This window comes from Helicoverpa zea, chromosome 13 (genome assembly GCF_022581195.2).
Source record: "Helicoverpa zea isolate HzStark_Cry1AcR chromosome 13, ilHelZeax1.1, whole genome shotgun sequence".
NCBI lineage: Eukaryota > Metazoa > Arthropoda > Insecta > Lepidoptera > Noctuidae > Helicoverpa > Helicoverpa zea.
Window position 1 is genome coordinate 3591284 of NC_061464.1, and position 22302 is coordinate 3613585.

The 22302-nt window shown below is 37.6% G+C and overlaps 2 protein-coding genes across 3 annotated transcripts; both read left to right on the forward strand.

Annotated features, from left to right (window-relative positions):
* The first annotated feature begins 10709 nt into the window (after window positions 1–10709).
* Window positions 10710–16523, forward strand: LOC124635990 (fibroin light chain-like). The gene is made up of 7 exons (XM_047171950.1): window positions 10710–10830; window positions 11537–11625; window positions 12079–12274; window positions 12687–12824; window positions 14152–14249; window positions 15448–15592; window positions 16181–16523. The coding sequence occupies exons 1-7, from the start codon at window positions 10795–10797 to the stop codon at window positions 16262–16264; spliced, it is 786 nt and encodes a 261-aa protein (XP_047027906.1). The 5' UTR covers window positions 10710–10794; the 3' UTR covers window positions 16265–16523.
* A 1447-nt stretch (window positions 16524–17970) lies between these two features.
* LOC124635733 lies at window positions 17971–21827 on the forward strand. 2 transcript variants are annotated; one of them, XM_047171683.1, is made up of 6 exons: window positions 17971–18106; window positions 18618–18765; window positions 18842–19589; window positions 20328–20471; window positions 20740–20906; window positions 21363–21827. In XM_047171683.1, exons 1-6 carry the CDS (start codon window positions 18028–18030, stop codon window positions 21709–21711), a joined length of 1635 nt encoding a protein of 544 aa, XP_047027639.1. In that variant the 5' UTR covers window positions 17971–18027; the 3' UTR covers window positions 21712–21827. The 2 variants fall into 2 exon arrangements, with proteins under 2 accessions (XP_047027639.1, XP_047027640.1); XM_047171684.1 differs by having other exon boundaries at window positions 20743–20906.
* Window positions 21828–22302: the final 475 nt, after the last annotated feature.

Sequence of the window (22302 nt, forward strand, 5' to 3'; positions counted from 1 at the left end):
GCGGCCTCCAAAGTAACACCGCCACGGTATAAAGAGAGACCCGTACATTCATACGTTCTCAAAGTGGTCTAGACAACTAGCACCACCAGTATAGAAAACCAAAGAGCCGTAATCTCGTACGGTATGGTAGGGTATGTCAAAGTCAAAATCAAAGTAAATCAAGTAAAATAACAGTCAGGTCAAAATCAGTCATTGAAAGTAGACCAATTAGACTAACACTTTTTCACATCAAAATTCATGCATCCTTTCACGGCACGCACACAGAGACTCATGTACATTCGAACGTCTTCAAAGTCCTTGTCCTTGTCAAATTGCCTCGCAGCTCTCAAAGAAAGCTGAGGAGGTGTCCACCTGCTTCGTTACAGCGGAAGTAGTGGCGTTCTAATAAACTTTTGTAAGAGGCACCAAGATACAAACGGCCAGCAACATTGGCACACTGCAACGCAGGCAGCAACATTGGCACGCTCCGATACAGGCAACAACATTAGCACGCCGCAACACAGCCAGCTAATATGGGCTGGCCATATTAGCCGAAGAACCGATAACCGTTGGGGTAAACGAGTTCTAGAGTGGAGACCACGACTCGGCAAACGTACTGTAGGACGTCCTCAGGCACGGTGGAGTGATGACTTGCCCAAGGCGACTGGCAGGAGCTGGATGCGAGCAGCCGAAAATCGATCTCAGTGGTGTGCATTTGGAGAGGCCTATGTCCAGCAGTGGACTGCTATAGGCTGATGACGATGAACACAGCCAGCAGCACTGGGACGTTGTTATCAGCAGCACTGGAACGTTGCTATCAGCAGCATTGGCACAAGAACATTGCTCACTGCAACGCAGCCTCGTGTATCTCTGTCCTGCTTATTACACGTCTTCGTGTACAATTCTGTGAACAAACATTCAAGCACAGTATAGGTACATTTCGCTCGGCCACTGCTGACCATTCGTTTGAAGGATCTAAGTTTTCAAAGAAATAAATTGACTAAATTATAACTTTGACACACAAAATCAAAATAGTGATCCAGTTAATCTCCGAAATATCATCATGACTAATCATGTGCCAACAAAGCTCATAATACAACAGCCATTACGTTATGGTTACGTTTAGCTCATCCTACTTCTTCTTTTTTTCTACAGTAGAATACTTTTAAGCAAACATAAGTGATCAACGGTTGAAATTGACGTATGCAGTGTTAATCATCTTTTATAAATGGCAAAGGTCACGATGGTGATTCAATTGACGTTGCCACCTTACGACAGCATGACGACCACAAACAAGGAACTAGCCAGCAATATTGGATTGGGCCGCGCCGACACGGCCATCCTGCGCTTTACACGTCCTCGTGTAAGTCCACTGTAACAGAAATAATACCAAGGAACATCTTTTCGTTCGGTCACTTCTGACCATAAATTTAAAAGTCGATGTTCTTAAATAAATTATATCCAATTAATCTTTAACAAACAAACAAATTCGCCCGACCCGGGGATCGAACTCGAAACTGCACAGCAGTCGTGCTATGCGTCCGCCAGATCAATGAGGCGAATGCGAACTCAACTTGAGAACCACATGAAAAATAAAACAGATCACCTGATCGCCTGAATGCATGATATACCAGGTATACTGTCCACTCGCTCTCATCATTCGAGCAATGTCGCGCGATGTGCTGACCGGCGGCACTCCGCACAGCATGCAGCAATAAAGCAAGCGCAAGAAGTGTGAAACTTCAGCACATACGTCGTCAAATTATGTGCTTCTCACGTAGTAAATCTCGTTGTGTTTTCTGGTTTCAGTTTATCTCCGATATATTAACGCTGCCTTCCATGCCTGAGCTTTAAGTCAGTGTACGTCATAACTAATAGGTAAGCTATTGCTCAAAACTGGTAAGCAATTGGCTAAAACAGTTATACAATGGTAGGAGCAAACTGATATTTCTGTGTTTAGTAGAAAGTGGCATAAATGGGGTAGTATATGAAGCAAGTTCATTGAGCTCTGTCTAGTCTAGCTTGCATGCAAGTAAGAACATTTAGTTAAATGTGATAAGCCAAGACATTTCAAAAGCAGATAGAAGATGTATCTCTTTGCTTCTACTATTTAGCCATCATTATTGCAGTTTTCACTGTCATGCAAACACTTTTGCAAACTTCAAAACATAGGTTTTGTATTAAAATCTACAATTAATCGAGTATTTCAAGCGCATTTCGAGAATCGAACCCGAGTCGTCGCGCACTGCAGACCAATAACCAATAAGAGGATTTACCATAGTTGCGTATGACTTAATTTCTTAATTATTTATAATCGATAAGATACATAAGAACTGGATTGATCTCACCAGGCATTATCACTCCATGCTCCTTGTAATATCTCTGCAAACAAACATCATGCATGACTCATGTTTGGTCGCGCTAAGCCTTTGCGCGTATAATAACAGCAAGGAGTCACACTATGTGCTAGCTATCGGCTGGCAGTGCTCGTGGACACGAAGAGAATGAGGTGGATATTTGCTAGGACCGTGGTCGGCCCTACTGCTAGTGGTCTCCTTCCACACGAAGCATATGAGCGGCCTCGCGATAGCTTGAAGAGCTGTTTCATTCGAAAAACAGGATGCGTGTTCCCAGCATGTGGTATTATTCTCGCCACAAAACGAATTATCACATGAAACAGAATAATAAGTCAATTCATTCTAATGCAATCATGTAAATACAACATGACATGTCCCATAGCAACTGCTTATGTATTTGTTACTACGACAAGACTTGTTATTGTAAAATTTATGTCATTTTCCACTTTTTCTTAATGATTTATCGAAGAATGAAGAACTCCACGTCGATACTATTCTCTCAGCTAACTGAACACAAAATCGTCATTATGCAATTCCTCTTCAACATTATTTTTAGAGTAACAAATATATCACACTGAACATTCAAATAGTTTTAACAATTGGTAATCTAAGGCTTCACTTTTATATAGTTGTCTGCCGACGTCATGAAAAGTAACGACATGATGTACAGCACTTCTTTCTCAACGCTAGGCTTATTTATACTTCATACTTTGACGAGATATATTCCTGAGTTTGAGAGGTAGATGCACTATCCGCACCATTCATAATCTAAACATCGGATAGATGATGGTCATAAATATGTAACTTGTGAATTCAACATGGCTGTTCATGGTCGCTTCCTTCGATATTCGATATTCTGTGTAAGAAATCGAAATGTTTGAAAAGAAATCCAAGGAGTTAACACTAAAGCACTAATCTGCTATTGTAAGGAATCTTCGTAATATCGCTCTGATAGAGTTCCAGCTGGTGGACAGTCTTCAGTGTTTCCAGGATCCGATCGCTTTTTGTTTTACAAACAAGCTACAGTGGCTGTCACTTTTCTTCTCGCAATTTTTATCCAAGACTCGTATTGCGTGACCAATTCATCCGCATATCCTGGGCTTTTTGAATACTAGTATGTTGTAGGATATTACACCCAGCGCATGAGGAGCATTCATATTGTCGCAGCGCGATTCGTGAGATCATAACTGTTTCGTCGTTTTTCGCGAGAATGCCCTCGAATGTAAGAAATAAGACTTACTTACAGTTGACGTGAAATTTCATGAATAAAATAAATCATTATTGGATTCAGATGGCAAAGGGTAAAGTACGCGTGGCGATCCCACTTCTGATCTTAGAGGTCAGATCAGAAGTGGTACTTGAAAATGAATAACACACGTCTATAAACATTTAACCTGGTAAGGTTTATTTCTTACAAAGGATTTAGCAGAAGCCAACTTTGAATAGCAAATACAATATCGATAATTATTATAATTATAAGATCACGATGTGACATCTTCAACGTCCGTCATCCTTCCATCCGTCATAATTTCTTCTTCTATACCAGCCCGGTCAGGCCAGGTTGGTAGCAAGGAGGATTCATATCTAACAATAGATATATTTTAAGATTTGGTATAAAGTACTGACAATTTGTGTGAAGTATGTTAATAGTAAATGTTGCATTTAGAAAGTCGTTTCGAATGATATATGTATCATTACTACAGGAGGGATTTATTAACTTGAAAACACCTATCGATAAAATAATCTTATATAAGCTCTAGCTTCTGAAATACTAACAATTCGCCGAAGTTTTTTTAATATGAAATGTTGCATTTAAAAACGTCTTTTGAATGATGTATAACTCATTACTTGAGATGGGATTTATTTAATTGAAAACATCTATCAATAATTATAATTTTAAATAAGCTCTAGCTTCTAAACTACTAACAATTTGTCGGAAGTATGTTAACACGAAATGTTTCATTTGGAAAGGTTTTTTAAATAATATATAATTTGTTACTAAAGAAGTAATGGATTAGCTTGACAGAACCTACCGATAGTTAACTTTATTAAACGAATCTCAAAAAATGAAACGTGTATGTACGAAGAGCCATAGTGACGTCATATCGACAATTTCAGGAGTCAATCATTAAAAAACGCAGCGGCACCAAAATTTGCGCATTCGAAAAGTTTGTCGGACTCATCGTAAGGAAGACACTCACAAAGTCTTAAATGTATATGTATCAAGAAAAAAAATTGTTCGCCGGCCTGGGGACTATAAGTACACAAAGAGTAGAAAAGTACATAAACAGGAACCATGTTTTAAAATAATTTAAACTACTGAACCGATTTCAAAACTTCCCTTACTATTGGAAAGCTAGACTAAACCCAAGTAGCATAGGCTATATTTAATCGGGTACGGGAAGAAGGTACCAGTATCAGATTAAGGTACCTATCAGTAAGTCTTGCGATGCAAAACCACTAGCCGCGGATCACAACTAGATAATTTTGCTTGACAATAGGCATGATGACAAATTTTTAAATTCCTTTGTATGATGTAGGTATACGTCTATTTTATATGAAAAATTATTAATTTTAAGAAAATGCGAAGTTTTTTTATCAAATAATTGCATTTTTCTCTGTCCACTTTGAATCCGGCGCGAAAACGCTTGTCAGTGTCATGTCGTCACTTGTGACGTCACGACTGAAATTACAAGACGCAAGTACACAACGCTCGTGCAATAATTAAGTTTTTTGTGTTATTAAATATGAATTCGAAAGGGCATAGGTGCTGTGGGGTCCCCCAGTGTAAGAACACATCCAAAACAACTCCTGATAAGTTATTTGTGTACGTTCCTCACAATAAAAAAATACGTAACAAGTGGCTTAAACTTGCAAGGCGAGATTCAAAAGCAATATTGCCCAGGGTACTACTTTATTTTTGTGAAGATTACTTTGATGTAAGTTATTACATAGTTCTCTAGATTCTAGCATAGTTTATAATGTAAATAACTATTTCGAGGTTAGGTTTCATCTCTCATTGTTTTTTAATTAAACCAGTATACTTACATGGAAGTTTTAACATTTCTAAATTCAGCTGAACAAAAATCTTTATTTGATGCCAAAAACTTTCCCAGCATTATGATATCAATTCTAGGCAAGTAAGCGCTGTTTGCCTTGATAAATCCGGGCTCCATAACTCGTGTTATAAACAATTAATTAATTAAAAACAAAGATCGCAGTGGAAGTTCACAATAACGAAATGTGACTTTTGCGCGCTTTCGCGCGAGTTGTTTTGAGAAATGACGTCACGAGCTCTGATTGGTGTTCAAGATATCATGGCGGATTGCCTTATTTCGTAATTTTATTTTATAAAAATACATATTAATCACATTATTAATAAAGAAAACAATGCGCGTTTTATATTCCAAGCTTCAAGTTTAATTTAATAAATATATTATTTTAATGATTTTTGATTACTGTCATCATGCCTATTCGTCTGAGTTTTAAAGTTACAGTTCATGAGAAAAATAAAGAATTAGAAGCACTAAAATATCATCAAAAATTAAACCCTTTAGCTGCGAAGCGGAGAGATATATTTTTTATTATTTAAAATTATGAAAATGAATCCGTCTGTAGTTTACTGAAACATAAAATTCTTGAACAAAGAGGCGCAGTAACAACTGTTTGAGTGTGGCCTTAGGAGAGGCGGAAAAACTATCATCTGCCTAGCCTTTTCCTAACTGGGGTCGGCTTCTAGTCTAACTGGATGCAGCTAAGTAGTAGTAAGTACTAAGAAGCGACTGCCTATCTGATCTCCACAACCCAATAACCTCGGTAACCCGATTTATTGTTTGGAAAATGCTAAAAAACTTGTAGGTATACCATGTAATTAGTTATGTAGTTTGTACGTGCAGTGGTGTAATAAATAGTGATGGTCTAGTCGCTAAGGCAACAGCTTCTCAAGTACCTGCGATATCAATTCCGATTCGAGTTCAATTCCAGGTCAGGCAATACCAATATCATTTTTCATAATTAAAACTTGCTTTCTAATTTATATCTTGGACACCAAGAACTGATTTAAGTTCAAAAAGAAAACATCTTGACGAAACCTGTACTCTAAGGTCTTGAATCGCCAATCTTGACCCAGCGTACCTACTTAGTCATCAATGCTCATTTCCTTCCCCTCCTTCTTTGTATTAGAAAAGGACCTGCAGTGGCGCAATAAAAATACTAATGATGATGAAAAAAAATATACAAAAAATCGCTGGTTTTATAGCCCCATCCCCAAAGCGGCAGTTAATAAATAATTTATAGCCAGTGTCGCTTATCTGAGTCCCTCCGATTTCTCACTGCTCACTCCTAAGAATTATTTTTTCAGCCATAACAAATCCTTTTCTATAGGGTGCTACTTTACTTACAGTATTTTTTAAAGAAACTTGTTGGATAAAATAAACGGCATGCTTCTTTGTCTGTGGAGTTTAGATAGCTCAAATTATATCTACCGAATATGTAATTTTAAAACGTGATATGATAAAGTTTGTAATAAAACTTTTTTCTAAAATGTAAAATGTACGTCTTATAATGACCGTTTCTTATTGTGAGAAAAATCCTACTAAGAGAGAAGCTTGTAAAGTATGACATGGGTATTTTTATAGTTACTTTTTCACACTAAGGCGTCGTCCTAATTGGCAGCGATCGCGCGATGGCGCGATGCGTTTTTCATCTAAGACGTCGTCCTAATTGACAGCGATTGTACGATGACACGATGCGTTCTCGTCGTTCGATGAGTTCAAACATACAGATTTCATCAGAGTGTCCTATTTGAACCTCGCAAGTGAGATAGTGAGATCGTGAGATGAAAAACGCATCGCGCCATCGTGCGATCGCTGCCAATTAGGACGACGCCTAATTCTTCAACGCTAAATCTACCGAATTAATATGGTGATGATGATGAATCTTGGTAGTATTATACATCTACATCAGAATGACATATAAACTACTTTTTACACATGTCTGGGAAACCTGAAGTGCCCTGAAACCTCAAGTGGAAGCTAGCCTAAAATAACTCAGAAAGTGATATCATAGCTTTAGCTTTAGGACTACCCAGAATTCTACATTACATTACCAACAATTCAAGACACAGTGTCAATTTCCAAAGAATTTCGTAGTCCACATTTCAAAACAATATGAGAAAAGTATCTCCAGACGAATCAAAAGTAGCAATTTGAGTGGTACGGTGGTACCTTTAGTTTGTTTGTCGAGTCCCCGTTTGCAATCACAAAGTAGATCCCACGGGGAGACAGGATTATCTTCAGCTTAAGCTGCGACTAGAACCAAGTAAACTTGGGGTCCCAGTTACTGGGAAATCATAATCTTTATATATAAATTAATGTTACTTTTCGTTGTCTGTTGTTTTGACTAAAAGGCAACATACATTGATATCTACACTGACATTATAAAGTGGTGAAATGGGGAATAAACCTACCGAAGAAAAGCATTAAGATCTTGATTTTCATCTATCTATGTGCGGCATTAATTATAAAGTAATGATGAAAGAAGGACATATGTACGTCGATTCTATAAAATTCAGCCAACAACTCGCATTTCACTTCGCTATTCACTCTCACTTCACATTCGGTTCAAAACGTTCTAAAAGTCATCTCATACTTTATCTGTCAAAATCTCGATTTTAATTTAGTTCAACTCGCAAACACGCTCGCAAGAGTAGCGCTAGTGTAGTTTGAGAATTAGAGTGAAGTCTTATAGAATCACACTGATGGAGGTAGTTCACAAGCACAGGTGCACCCTCTATTTCCGCAGGGCTCAATATGCTTTCCGGTGTTACGTCCGGAGAGAGATCAGGCGCAGGAAGGACATTTACGTGCTCCTCAAGGCGAACATTCTTACTCTTAAATGGAACTACTTTTACGGATTTTATTGCAAATCAAATCAAATCAAATCAAATCATTTATTTTGCAAACATGGGTGGTAATATAATTGCGGTTATATTAATATTATTTAACCCTGATGTTTCGAATCCTTTACAGAATCCATGCTCACGAGCAGACTCCTTACTCTTAAGAACATTATATAAGTCGCGAACACTGCGACCCCACATTTACCTTCAGAATTTGACTTTATAAGACTTCAATAATACTTTGCCGAGTGTACTGTTGTTTCATAAATCTCAGACGAATCCGAATCTTATGTAAAATTGTTTTGTGGCAAACTGTGTACGATTCATATTTGTTATATTACTGTTTCATATGGTAAAGAGGTATTATGCCTTTGGATGAGGTTGGAAATATGATATTTGCTTTCTTCTAGATGTGAAATAAAGTTGAGTTACTGTAAAGTTAAGCTGTTAGGTCTAGGTCTTTATATAGATGGGGGTTCAAGATATGGGCAAATTAAAATTTTAAATCGAGATGTCGAAATTAATACATCAAATTCCTGTAAAATTTATGTTATCGTGATACAAGCTAAATAGTAGTGATAGCGAGAGAAGAAATTAATCATCCTGTCGTGATTGAAATGTGTTATATTATTTAAAAAAAACTGAATTGCGGATTCGTTTATCACATTTAATTAATTCTGAATCATAAAGAAGAACATTTAAAATGATGTTTGTACCAATTCCTTTGCTAATTTGGTATGCAGAAAGCACCCGAGACACATGGTGTAAAACATTACTTTTTAGCCTCAAATTGCCTCTCGTTAAATTGTACCCTCAGGACATTACTAAAACCATCACTAAACTAGTAAATCATAACCCAACCTTTTCACAACTCAATTACAATGTAAAACTTACAGAGAAGCCATTTGTCGACACACTACCCCATCGTAAAGATAATGGTCACATGTTTAAAGTGACCATAAAAGGGTACATAGTATTTTAGTGTCCATCGCTGGTTTTATTCGTGTTTGTTGCTTTACTGCAAATGATGAGAACCCGTTGAACGATGGTTTTGCGTTGTGGTCGCTAAATCCGCTGAATAAAAATAGAAGAGAGGAAGATCGCTTTTGTTTTTTTTTTCAGAACTCAACGACCTTTTCACACCAGGATTTATGTCGCGCTTAGCGTATATGTGTGACCATTTCGAAAGGAAAAATCTGTACCGTTGTTCCAGGGGTCAACTTTTGTACGCACCGCTCGCACTTCCCGCGTGGGCGGTATTGAGAGGAGAATCTACTAGTGTGAACACGCTGCTAGGCTCAGCCTCACTACAATGAAGCGAAGGCAAAAAGTTTTTAAACGGCTACAGTTTTTTCTCTGCTCGGTAGTATTCCTACTCAAAAAATATATTTGGTGATAAGATTATGATAACTAATTGGCTCAAAATCGTCACTTGATCACAAATATTTGAAGATGATGCAGCATTTTTTTTATTTTTTGCCTTCACTAGTTTCCTTCAGCAAACCTATTCATTTCTTCTATTTCTTATATCTTATACATTCTACAACTCTTATGCCACTATATTCCCAAAACTCGCTGTTTCTAAAGCCCGCCATTCACCTCATAATACTTTCCAGTCACTTGACTGTCGTTACAGAGAACGACAATGTTGCGTTTTACCGTCCCAAACATAAACTATCCCCCTGAGTATTAATCTGTTCAAGATATATCGTTTGGACGACATGTAAAAGGATTTTAAGATACACATTTTAGTACTTTGCGGCTAAACAGCGGGGTCGATCATAAGACTAAGCAATGGTTAGCGTGCTCTTCCCGTGGATGGATCATGTTGTCATGACGAATTCTTCCTTTCAGAAATCACATAAAATTAGTGGGTCTGGGATGTCATTTGAACGTCTTTGGCAGTCGTTACGGGTGGTCAGAAACCAGAAAGTCTGACAACCAATCTTAGCCAAGAATATCGAGCAGATAGCCCTCCAGTTCTTGTAAGACACTGGCACGCAGCTGCTTCCGATTAGACTGAAAGCCAATATAGCTTTTACAAGGATAGGCAGATCTAACACAGATTAGCGCTTTCAAGTAAATAAAATCTTCAACTCCCTAATGTTAGTATATATTACCAAAAAACACACATAATACACCACTTTATATAACCTTCTTAAATCCGATCATATTTACTTAACCAATGACGCTAAACAAAACAGGTATCTTAATTTTACATTGTCTGTGAAATAAAGAGAATTTGCGTGAATGCTCGCTCAGAACAAACGAACAGACAAACGATTCAATTAGAGGGTTTATTGAAGCCTATAAACTAAGTTAAAACTCGTCCTTCAAATACAGAAAGCCATTCAAATATAAACTTTATTCAATAGACATAAGAGTGTTAGTAAAAATTTTAGGGTGTGTTTGTTAAAGTTGTATGTCTGTTTGCAAATCGTTCGTATTTAGACAGTTGTGGTTTATTTAGTATCATTGTGCCGTTATGTATATATAGTAGTAAATTATTGACATTCTCGTGTATAGTATATACCGATTGGTCGGATACAGACCAGCAAAATGCTGCCTATCGTACTGGTATTACTCGTCGCTACTGTAAGTTAAATTATTTTTTACCATTTATTTTTACTATTGAAAAGCTTCAAAAAAATCCTCCCTATTGCTGAAAACTGGGAGAGTGCCCAAAAAAATCAAATTCGTATATCTCCTTAATCCTAAATCAGTGTATCAAAAGTTGAAGATTCTACAATTGCAAGTTGGCTTGATCCATTCTGGAATCAGTTATTTAAAACTGTTTCCCCTTGGTTACAATATACTAGCGTCCTGAAGAACCTTCTTTCCTTACCTGGATAAAATGTAATGTCTGCATCTGATCTTTCGCTCACGAATTATTTGTTTTATTTTTTTAAGTATGTACACTATATTTACAACTAGCCGTTTTCCCGCGGTTTCACCCGCGTCCCGTGGGAGCTACTGCCCGCACTTGGATAAAATATAGCCTATGTTTCTCCCAGATAATATGGCTTTCTAATGGTGAAAAAATATTTAAAATCGGTCCAGTAGTTTTTGAGTTTATCCATTACAACCAAACAAACAAACTAAATAAAAATACTTAAAATAAAATACTTTATACAAAACATATATAAAAGAACATTGATTAGGCGTCGAAGTATTCCTCCGCATCACTGTCCTCCGGAAACGTGCCCGGAACTGTATTTTAAGTACTTTTTTTAAGTACTGTTATTCAATTTACTAGCATCTAAAAAGCATGTACATAAATATATATTTTTATGTTTGACAGAGCGCTCTGGCTGCCCCAGGCGTCAACCTGAGCATCCGCAACGTAAACGATGTGGTGCCACCCAAGCACAATGGCGGAATAGTCTCTGCGTAAGTACTGTAATTATATTCCTTCTTATGATGTAGCTGAATCCTCCAGTTTGGGAAAAGAAGCCTATAGCCTTCCTCGATTAATGGGCTTTGCATTATCATCATATTTTTTTTATCATCCTACTGCTAGATATGGATGTCGTCTAATACATGGAAGAATTGAGCGTTAAACTCCACGCTTGTTTAATGCAGGTTGGTGAACACCTAAAGAATTTTTCAAATCAGTCCAACAGTATTTGAGTAAATAAATTATGAGTGTCCCGAAGGTAATATTTCCCACGACCAGGTAAAAAGGGGCCTACTACCTACTACCTAATATGTCCTTTCTCAAGTTCTAGGCTACCTATTTACCAATTTAATTTAAATCGATTCTGTAGTTTTAGTTCGACAAAAATTGTGCTTACCATTTATTGATGATTTATGTGAATAAAAATTCTAATCTAACCTTTTCAGTTTCTTGACCAACCAAGCCTTCGAGATCGTAGACGGTGGAGACACCGCCACTTACGTGCTCAACCTTCAGCAAGTCATTGACGACCTCGCCAACCAAGGAGACAAGAGCAGCCAGGCGCTCGCCGCCGGTCAAGCTATTGCCATCCTCGGTGCTCTGAGCACTGGAATCCCCGGAGACGCTTGTGCTCCTGCCAACGTAAGTCACCTTATTTTTTTAAATGAAAAATTATCTGACGATCCCGCTATGGGAGCAGTGAGCCAAAACTCACCTTTGTTCAATATTCCTTCTGGAACCCTTTGAGTATCAGAGCCGTGGAAACTCTTTCGAACGATCCCGTAGCCCACCTCATCGTGACTTGATTAGGGGTTTGCTTAATATGTCGGGGATGGCCCACAGTCCAATCCAATGCAGCTGCAATTTATAAGCAGCGACAACCTAACTGTCCTCCTCATCGTTACGCTTGATATTTAAGCACACAAAATAAGGGGATTTCATATTATCAAAACTAAATTAATAAATATGCTTTATTAAAGCAACTTGGTGTTTTTAGATATGGTGTTAACGTGTCAATTCTATATTGACGCATAACTTCATATTCTGTTTTCAGTTCATCAACGCCTACGTCTCATCCCTCCGTAGCGGCAACTCCGTGGGTCCAGCTCTCGCCAAGTTCGTCAACGTCTTGAAACAAAACATCGACCAAATTGTCCAATACGCTAACAACCCTAACCAACTGAAGAACGCTGTGAGTATGAGAAAGATAAATATATTTTATCATTACACATGTTCCTTCAACGAAACGTTGTCTTAACAATCTCCTGGTCTGAGGGTCATATAAGAAAGAATTCCTTTAGGTTGAATAAGACCTTATGAAGTTAGGAATTGGAGGCGAGATTTTAAGTTAACCGTCCAATATATTTTAACATGTTTTTATGCATGTTTATCAGAACATCTTTTTAGAATTGTAGTTGTTCTAGAATTTCAATCAGTAGTCGGTGGTACTATTGCACCCTACTAATACGCGACCGCGCTGGCCTGGGCCATAATATATACACATACAGCAAGAAACGAGCAATTAAAGTACATAATAATGCCACCAATACATATAGAAACACCTACATTTACCTCAAATTTCTTCAGCACATTCACCTAAAACCTCATACACTGCATATACCAACCGTTGGTTACACCTACACCACAATAGATAGGTCAGCGATACGCAACCAATAGTTCGGCACAAACTGCTGATGACTTGCAAACGCAATGCATACGTAATCAAACGCCATCATTAATCATCGGTAGGCCATCTATCACGTGGTCCAACACCGTCCATCGTCTAAACAATTTTGAGCACTTCACCTATTGTTATTGATATAAATGATATTTTTCTCACGTTGTGTTGTGTGAGTGATTGGTTTAGAAATACTCTGAGAGGTAAATGTTTGTGTCCTAAAAGGTTACTGGTTGATGACGCTAAAGGTTGCTGGTTCGATTCCCGGATGAGACAAACAATATACCGTACTTTTTTGGGTATAGTATACTTCAGGTTATAGAGCCATAGGATATTGAAAAACTGTCAAACAGCTTCATAACCCTACTTTTTAATGAAGGTAGACAAGTTTACAAAAGTACTATCTTCTATAGTTCGGCCATTCAGAGAATGCGTTCCTGACACGTCGCGATTGAACTGACGACGTAATAACATTCATTGATTATTGATATAATAATGTTGTTTTAATGCTCCTCAATTGTTAAAACGGTAAACAACCAGCAAAAATATTTTTATCGTAACTGCAACGCCATTGCAAAGTTACGTCGTCAGTTCAATCGCGACGTGTCAGGAACGCATTCTCTGAATGGCCGAACTATACCAGCGGTTTGACTTACGTCCTGAGGAAATTTCTACGCGCACCCTGATAAATACTAGCTTGTAGCCTTCCTTCACAAATGTGCTACTTATAATTGAATACCGAATACCGATCAACAGTGCCTAAGATATACACGTTCAAACAAACTCATCAGCTTTGTGATATTAGTGAAGTTGATGATTAATGAACAACCATTGTTTCCAGGTTGGACCCCGAGGTAACTGCAACGGTGGAGGCAGAAACTACCAATTCGAAGCCGCCTGGGACACCATCCTCAGCAACGCCTCCGGAGCCTCAGCAGGGTAAGTTTGGAAAGCTACTTTAATGTTTCAGACATAAGGTTCATTTTTGGAACAAATTGTGAATGTTCCAAAAGTGCACCGGTATTTTTTGTATGTTGTTGTTAGAAGTATTCTGTGAAGTGGATAGGATACGAAACATCTGGCCATTTTGACAGCGCAATAATAAACATTGATTGGTTCTGGTTGAGACTTTCAGTAAGTGTACCAGTACAATGTAGACTAAATATCGTGGGTTAAGAACTAGAGTAGCGTAAGGCCAAAATGACAACTTCTCAGGAGAGCCCGAAAACAACTCAAATTTACCTACTGTTATCTTATAGCCCTTTTTGTGGCATATCTATAGTAGTTAGATATCTGATTTTTACTAATAATAAAACTTTATTTATCGGTTACAGAATAATGTAACTTTTTAGTCAATCAAAATACGGTTTCATTTTAATAAAATTTATTTTTCAAAAACTGGTTGACATACGTCATTTTGGCTGTTACATAAATTAGTGCCATAGTAGCGTATCCCACCCTTACGTTTTTTTGGCAGGAAGAAAAATTACGGAAGCTTCCGAAACAAGGACCCATAAGCAATAACGGTACTTTACGTTTATTTGGCACGAAACAAACTAAGCCTACATAATCAAACTTTCTGCGTTAATAACGTATAACAAGATACGTTATTTAAGCGATTACATTGAAGGCATATTTTGGTGTCTTATTCGCTCTGTAAATCGAGTTACAATCGTTGTGCTCGTAATTTTTTTGAGAAAATAATGTCAAGATTATTGTAAGCAGAAACACTTCATTTTGGCAATAAACAAATATCTTTTTTTGTTATACGTTATTGTTGTACTAAGCAATCAACTCACTACATCGTTCCAGTTTTTTGGCACATAAAAATATGGGGATTAAACAAACGAATGGTGAAAAAAAAAATTTTTTGTATCTTTGCCCTTACGCTACTCTAGTTCTTAAGCCACGATATTCGCCCGACAGTGACCTAACGGTGTAAAGGAAATCTTGGTTCCAACCAAGCATTTCATTCGGCGTGATACCGGCTAAAGACTTAAATACCTGACCTGAAAACCGGGAAAACAAATAATACCTCCGTCTTCATGTTAAAGTTCTCCAATGATTTAGTTATATTGCAAATATGTAAATATATATATTTGTGTAATTTACATTGTCTAATGTGTTTATGTTCCAGGCTTGTCAACGAGCAATACTGCGCTGCCAAGCGTCTGTTCACCGCTTTCAACGCACAAAACAGCAATGTAGGAGCTTACGTTACCGCGGTCTCCCTGCCACCAGTCAACCGCATCCTCCAAGAGGCTTTGGGACCTGTCGCTAAGGTTAGTATCGTCATCATCATTAACCTTTTTATCGTCCCACTCTTACGACACAGACCTCTCGTCTTTAGTCATCAATATCAGCATTATTATCGTCCCGCTGTAGGGCACAGGCCTCCAGTTAAACCGAGAAGAATTGAGGATTACTATAATTTGTAACTATGTTATACTTAATGCCGTCAGGATCTATATGCGGTCATATTATCTTCTGTCCTTGAGAGGATCAGCCAGCTAAGAAAATATTGTAGCGTAAAATCATTTGTGTGGACATAGATGCACTCCCTATTCCTTCACTCTCATAAACCGATGGGACGACCGAAGAGAGATCAGGAATAGGACTGACAGTACGTGCTCTCCATCCACCATCATCTTACAGACTCCGAGCTGCTTTGTAAAAGCTTCTTAGTATCCTGTAATCGATTCTTGCACAGAAGTCGCGCGTAACTAGGTACTAGACCTGAGACTAACCAGACAATCAATATGAATAAATGTAGCATAGACATCAAACAGTCAGATTACAATAAGCTGGTAATAATCCTTGAAGGTTACCTTCTAGAAGCAGTTTTAAAATACAATTTTTTATTATTTCAGTTCGTTGCATCCCTCTCTTCTGGCAACCCTGCAGCCGCAGCTGCCGGAGCCAAGAATGCCCTGGACAACGCCCTCAGATACTAAACCATACTATATACTAAACTTTAGTACAACTATCATATCGCATTTTATATATATCGGTATACTATACGAAGAAATAACCTGACTACTATGTATATATGTATAATATACTATACATACCCAAAGGTCATACAATGACGTCTATAAGAAAAACTTTTAATATGTAAATATACGTTTATGCATTATAACAAAGGACTTGGCTTTTATTTTCACGGACAAAGATTTTTATTTTTAATAAAGATGTATCCAATTCTGATGTTTATTTTCTTGTTTTATTTTGTAGTTACTCAAAACATTTCAGTATTAAATATTTATAAGTTCGCTATTACTTAAAAGTTTACCATCTTTTTTTTAACGGCGTCAAAAATCATCAAATGACCTCTCCCGCTGTGGGTTAGCAGCGGTGAGGGAGTGTCGGACGCTTACTGACTAAAAACCGTTGCGTTTCGTCGTAGGCCTTTTATGTACCAGGGCCGCGATAACTCTTTCGAACAATCACGCAGCCCCGGCAGGCCTTGGCCCTACTGGACACCGCTGGGGTAAAGTTTACCATTTGTAGTCTGACAAATACGTATGTGTCACTGCCATAATCGGGTCAAACGGCGGTGGACGTTATTGTCAGGTCAGGTCATAATTTCCCGTTAACTAGACAACAGCTGAAAAGATTACACTATTGACTGTAAACTACATTTAAATTCTTCCATACATTATTAAATGCCGTATTTTTTAAGAAAAAGGGATAAGACTGCAATTTTTGTTTAACCAAAACTTTTCAGCTTATATCTATATATACACCGTGACTTTTCAGTCGTTTTACAAAGGTGGTCCACTCAATCTATCTGACATAAAATACCACTAGACACGATTATTAATTTCATAGCCTTACTTAATTAAGATAATAGGTGCAAAGAAAAATACTGAAAAAAACAATGTTTACGTATCAAACGGTAGAAAGTAGGTACCTTCACAACGTGCCGCGCTCCATTGATACAAGATTCGGGCAGCGCTCACAACAGGGTGTTCTTATAATCTACGTCATGCATCATAATAATGAATTAATAAAAAAAAATATATTAAAATCTCATAAATATTTTTTTTTATATGAACGTTTACTAGTCATTGGATACATGAAGTCGGCTGCCGTTGTAAGACGACTAAAAAGTCACGGTGTATAAAAGAAAGTCGTGTTAGTTACTCCACTTATAACTCAAGAACGGCTGAACCGATTTAGCTGAAAACTGGCAGGGTGGTAGTTTAGAGCCAGGAGAAGGACATATAATACAAAAATAAAAAATACAATTTATTCCGGACATACAGCGCCATCTGTTGTTCACAACCAAAAATCTGCCGGATGCCACTATTCTACGCGAACGAAGTCGCGGGCAAAAGCTAGTAGCATATATATGTAAGAGTTTGTTTGTTTCAGTATTAGATAGCTCATTTATCGAGGAACCTTATAGGTTATGTTTTATCCGGGTGCGCGAAGTAGTACGCGACTGATGCCTCTAAAACCGCTGGTGAAAGCTAGCAAATAAATAAATATACACAGTTATAATTTACATGTTGTTTGCATTGTAGCCAAAACCACAGCAAAAACAAAGGTTTTCTATTTTTATCTCGTATGTTTCAGGAAAAATAATAATTTAATATAACATATAATTTCAGTCCGTTTGACAGTTTTATCCTCAAACAGTTATCTGGTATAAAACTCACAGTAGTGACACAAATTGTGTTGTTAGTAGTATGTTCATTTAGTGAAAATAATAATGTTTTTATTACCTTTGCTATGTTTAACACTATCTTTTTACGCGTCTGCGAATTATCTTAGCTATAGTTGTAGAAGAGGTAAGTTTATTTCATTTATATTCATAGTACCTTTAAATAAATGTAGGGCACCATTTTCTTAAGTCAGTAGCAATTCAGTTTGCTATAGCGCCTACTAACTGCGGGTTTCTGTAAGCAATCTATTCTTTGTGTTGAGAGATTGGTATTCAATTAATGTCCACAATTCAATCTGTAATTGTACAATGCATGGGTCGGTAAAAGTACTCCACCGGATATAATTCGGAAATAGAAGATTACCAAAAATTGATACCAGATATTTTGGTTGGTCAAAGTGTTTGTTACAAAATGAAATATTTATCATTGTTAGCCAGTTAGTAAATAATTGATATCAATTGATGACTTCGATTTTTTTATTTCTACTCAGGTTCTAACTTAAACCCGACCTTAACGTAGTTCTAAAAGGCTAGGCTGTCGATGGTGCATGTGTAAATGTGCTTATGAAAACTTATGTTAATTTAGAGATTTTAAACAAAATAACAACAATGAAAATTAAACATCCATTTTGTTTCAGACCCATATTATGGTACTCCCCCTATATTTCTTGTCAGAGAGCCTGACAAAAGTAACCAAACATGGAATATAAACAAAGATATGAATCATGCATTTATTGAAGCGTGTAAAAACTTTTACGTTATACGCAATGTTTCTATCCAGGATAGGTAAGTTAATTGCAATGCCACACTTATATCAATTAAAGAATTAAAATCTACTAAATTCATAATTGTTTCTTCTTAGTTTTGACAATAATATTGTCTTCTTCGGATTTTCCGGTGATGATGATGAATTTAATCGCATCACACAGCGTGGGCTGGAAGTCGTTGGGGACGCCGTCGAAACACTTGGAAATGTAACTTGCGAGCAAATGAACAATTATGAAATATGTAACAGGACCAAAGTAGTAAATCTCGTCTCTAAACAGCTAAGAGATAATTATGGAGACGACAATGTTTACGACTTGATACAGAATATGATTGGAGATAAAGAGACTAGGACCGTCACACACGGGAGAAGTTGTGCCCCAGTATTTCAAAATATTACAGAACTATACAAAGTTGTACTATGCGATGAAAGATACACTGACATAAACGTTTATATACATCCTTTGAAAGTAGTAGTATCGCAGATGAACGATTGTAAGTCAACGTTAAAAAAATATGATTATTCCGTTCTTGCGCTATTGACATCTAAAGGTTTTGACCATTCGTCGGTTCACTCAGTACCAACTATATTCTATGACACTCTTTATGCTTCTGAAGAAGACGAGGCTGCTTTTCCAAATTCTGTTACTTTATTACCATGGCGACTGTTGAAATATGGTTTCTTAGGATTTATAAGATCAATGGGCTGGGAAAGAGTTGTGATTGTATCCGATGTTTCACAATACAGCATTGAATTTGAACATGAATTGACAACGTTATTTGTCAAAGAAAGGATTGTTTACACGACGGTGAAAAGCGAAGATTATAAGTTTGACGTTGCTAAGGTAATATTCTTCTTCAAAATATGAACGTATTTCGTAAGTCGGATCGTGTGTTTGTCTACTTTTAAATTAATCTCGTTATTCATTCGAGTGAATTCTTGGATAAAGATTCATTCGGTTAAAAAGAGTCACATTATTTCTAATGACATAAGACATTACTCAAATTATTTCTATGGCCAACCGAATACTAAATCAATATATGTACATATTATTGTTAATCAGCCCTTCTGAGTCGTCTATTTCCCATCTTACTCTACGAAATAAAAACAACCTCTCTTATTAGTTCAAGATTTAATACCCAGTCAAACACACCAGTAAGTACAGTACAGTAACAGTGTATTGATAAATAAAGTATACAAGGTGTTGATTTGCATTTGTGCCATACTTCAGGAGGAGGACATAAAATACGTAAATAATCGATTGGAATTACAGTAGACGGGAAATAACTAATATGCACTGCTTTTTTTTGTCATTGTAATGTCGTAGTATTTCAGAAGTAATCCAATTTATGAATAATCGTTGCGTATGCTTTGTGTTTGCGTCTGTGTGAGGGCGCAGCACGGTTTTAAGGCCAGTAACACACGCGCACCGGTTTAAATACGGCTAGATGACATTAACGAAATTCAAAAAAAAAAGTACCAGTTTTTTTATTGATTTGGGTCGAGAATCATTAGCATAATTACGTCCTTGAATATGGCACGGATGCAAACCAACAGCTTGTATAATGATGTATACTTACAGATCTCAAAAAAACTTCATATGACAATGCCGAGGATAGTTATTGCGAACCTTGAGGAAGAAAACGCTTTAAAACTTATGCGTTTGTGGCCGGGGAAAATAACTGTTTGGATTGCGAGAGATATATCTAAACAGAGAGCTGATCAGGTACCAGTAGCTTGTTTACTTGGAACTACAGCTGATCCTTCCAAATATGATCCACCGGATTAGCTTCCACATCATCATCATCAACGCCCTTTTCCCAACTATGTTGGGGCCGGCTTCCAGTCTTACCGGGTGCAGCTTAGTACCAGTGACAAGGAGCGACTGCCTATCTGACCTCCTCAACCCAGTTATACCCGAGCATTCCAGTACAGAATTATGTTGTGCCTATAAGTTAGGCTTCAACTTTTAATTATAATAATGCCTTTTTCAGCAGCAATTACCCCAACGCTTGTTCTCAATTTCTTTGGGCGCTGTCACCGAACCCAACTGTGGCGTGGTTGCTAATATTCTATCTGGACTTACCACCATCCTCAGGGCTTACCATGCTTACATCCCTACGGCCCTAAACCCCACCATGAGAAGGCGTAACTGTTCCAAGTAAGTACTTTGAAAGCCATAAAACTCATGAGTCACGATTGACATGAGGAAATAAGGATAAAATTGGTGAATTCGTTCAATAACAATATGCATTTGATTATAACTATAATTACAACAATTTCCTCAACTGCTATTGAAAAAGAAATGCTATATATGTGATGTTCATTTATGTATTTATTCAAACTTTATGTGTTAAAAAACGGTACATTGGCGGACTTAATGCCGTAAGGGATTAATTACCAGTCAACCATCGTCATCTAAACGTTCTGATTATGATATCAAACCCTTTTTGAATAAACTAGTTCACGTACAGAGCCAAGCATATAACAATGCTATAGCCTGACTAGAATACCACCACATTTGCGTTAATAGTTCTAAACAAAACCACTAAAGAAGATTTAACATCCACAATATTTCTTTGATCACAACAATAAACATACAAATTATGAATTTCAGGCTATTGACCGAAGAAGCAAGAAAGTTAGTGCAAGAGACTGCAGCAGCTAAGGCGTATGTGTACAAATTGGCACGGCGACCAGCATATGACAAGCTAATATCAACCTTGAGAGTAGATTACAATGGGTTCAAAGTTCTCCATGTCACAAATCCGTTTAAAACTGGAATACCTTCTGACGGAACGGCTCAATGTTTGGCTAAAAGTAATACCTACTCAAAACGTTGTGAAGACACTTTTGTCTTGTTGCTAATGTGTGTGGTGATACTCTTCTTCACGACTGCTCTTTTGATCTCTTGTTACTTCCACAAGTCTTCTCCATACAATGATCCGAGATATCACAACTTTTAATTTTTCATCGTATTTTTTTTTACTTCTTTTCGATACCTGTATCCCCATGTCCCTTTGTACGCTTAAATCTTTACAACTACGCAACTGATGTTTTTTTTAAATAAATAGAGTGATTGAAGAGGAAGATTTATATGCATAATATAGCGTATTTATTTATTTAAAATATGTACTTCTTGCACAAATAGTACAATGGCGGACTTAACGCCTTTTTTTTTTTTTTTTTTATCGACGTAAAATCATCAAATGACCCCTCCCGCTGTGGGTTAGCAGCGGTGAGAGAGTGTCAGACTCTTACTGACTAAAATCGTCGTGTTCCGTCATAGGCCTTTTATGTACCAGGGCCGCGGTATCTCTTTCGAACAACCCGCAGCCCCGGCAGGCCTTGGCCCTGCTGGGCCCCGCTGGGGTTGCTGACATCTCTTTGAGGAGCGCGTGGAACAACGCGCGCCGTCGACACGGGTCTGTCGTCTAGAAAGACAGAGGGACGATGAGCCACCCGAACTCACCGCCCACAGACCCACGCCTACGGTGGCCGGGAGTCATCTCGCGACACCCGGCGCCCATGGTGTCTACCTGGTCCAGCGCGGCGGC